A 1,492-nucleotide genomic window follows, 5' to 3' on the forward strand; every position below is an offset into this window, starting at 1 on the left:
ATATTTTATTAATTTTTGATTGAAACAAAATATTTTATTTGATCTTATTACAAGGATTTGAAAAAAAAAACATTATGTTTGCTAAACATTGACATCCAATCCAATAGGAAATATCAATTTACAACTCTCAGATGACGTAAATAAAATCACTTAACATTGAAAACTTCAAGGTCACTTTCGGTACTTCATCATTTTATATTATTTTTTGTTTCAGTTTCGATCATAACCCATAATTTCACAGTTGAATAAATTTGAATTGGGGAATGAAAATATTAGTTTATTTTTCTGCATAAATATCTGGGAAAATCGAAATTAAATTACAGTTGGAATTCGAAATTCAAACATTAAACATCAACTTTAAAATTTTTTCCAGTTCAAAACAAGACAATTCATATAGCAATGGCTAAATTGTTGGTAGTACTGGCTGTTATGGGCATTGTTGCGGCTGCTGTTGTTCGTGGAGAATTCGATAAAACGGCAGCTCGTGAAAAACTCAAAACTAAAGCCGCTGAATGTAAAACGGAAGTTGGGGCTACTGATGGTAAGTTATATTGCTGGATTTTCAGGACATGAAGAGTGCCTAATTTGTCTAGGCAAATCAGAATGTTGGGTTTATTTCAATTAAAATTAATGATAAAAATTAATTTGTTGACACAAAATATTATTTTTTATAAAAAACAAAGCTTATTTATTAGTGGAGTTTATTTATTGCACTGTTTACCTGGAGGAAAGGCAGGAAAGTTTCTTACTGTTGGAGTTTCTGAAAATAAACGTTTCTGACCTTCGTCGAAAAAAAAATTAATAATTAATTTTTAAATACATTTTCTTACAGCCGATATTGAAGAACTGGTTGGTAAGAAGCCAGCTTCAACTATGGAAGGAAAATGTTTGCGTGCCTGTCTAATGAAGAAGTTCGAAGTTGTGAGTAAATTCGTGACCTTTTATCTGTTAATGTTTGTGTGTGTTAATTCACTTGTGCACTTTTCTTCAGATGAATGATTCGGGCAAATTTGTTTCGGACGTTGCTCTAAAACATGCCGAAAAAGTTACCAATGGCGCTGCTGATAAAATGAAGGTAGCTACGGAAATTATCAACGCTTGTGCCGGCATTGAAGTCTCATCGGATCATTGTCAAGCGGCTGAAGATTATGGCAAATGTTTCAAACAACAAGCTAACGCTCATGGAATCGATGAAAGTTATGAATATTAATTTTCGCTAATTGTGAAATGCCGATAATTTTTCTGTTCTTTTAAAGTAATTAATTATCTGAATATATATAACAAATAATGCATACGAAGTTTGTTTAAGTTTTCAAGGGTGATGTTTTCCAATGGTGGTCCCACACTGGAGCCGTTTTCGCATTACTCCATTATAAAGCTGTAAATTCGATTTACTCGTCCACTGATTTTATTTTGATGTTATTTGAATTAAACATGACTATATTAAATTTTTTTCAAGTTAATAAATTAATGCTAAGGACATCTGTGGGGG

The 1,492-nt window shown here is 31.6% G+C and overlaps 1 protein-coding gene across 1 annotated transcript; it reads left to right on the forward strand.

The window, feature by feature from the left end:
* Positions 1-304: 304 nt before the first annotated feature.
* On the forward strand, positions 305-1,258 carry LOC131800763 (general odorant-binding protein 28a-like). The gene is made up of 3 exons (XM_059118450.1): positions 305-541; positions 833-921; positions 992-1,258. The coding sequence occupies exons 1-3, from the start codon at positions 400-402 to the stop codon at positions 1,208-1,210; spliced, it is 450 nt and encodes a 149-aa protein (XP_058974433.1). The 5' UTR covers positions 305-399; the 3' UTR covers positions 1,211-1,258.
* The last annotated feature ends 234 nt before the right edge of the window (positions 1,259-1,492 follow it).

This window comes from Musca domestica, unplaced genomic scaffold (genome assembly GCF_030504385.1).
Source record: "Musca domestica strain aabys unplaced genomic scaffold, Musca_domestica.polishedcontigs.V.1.1 13, whole genome shotgun sequence".
Taxonomy (NCBI): domain Eukaryota; kingdom Metazoa; phylum Arthropoda; class Insecta; order Diptera; family Muscidae; genus Musca; species Musca domestica.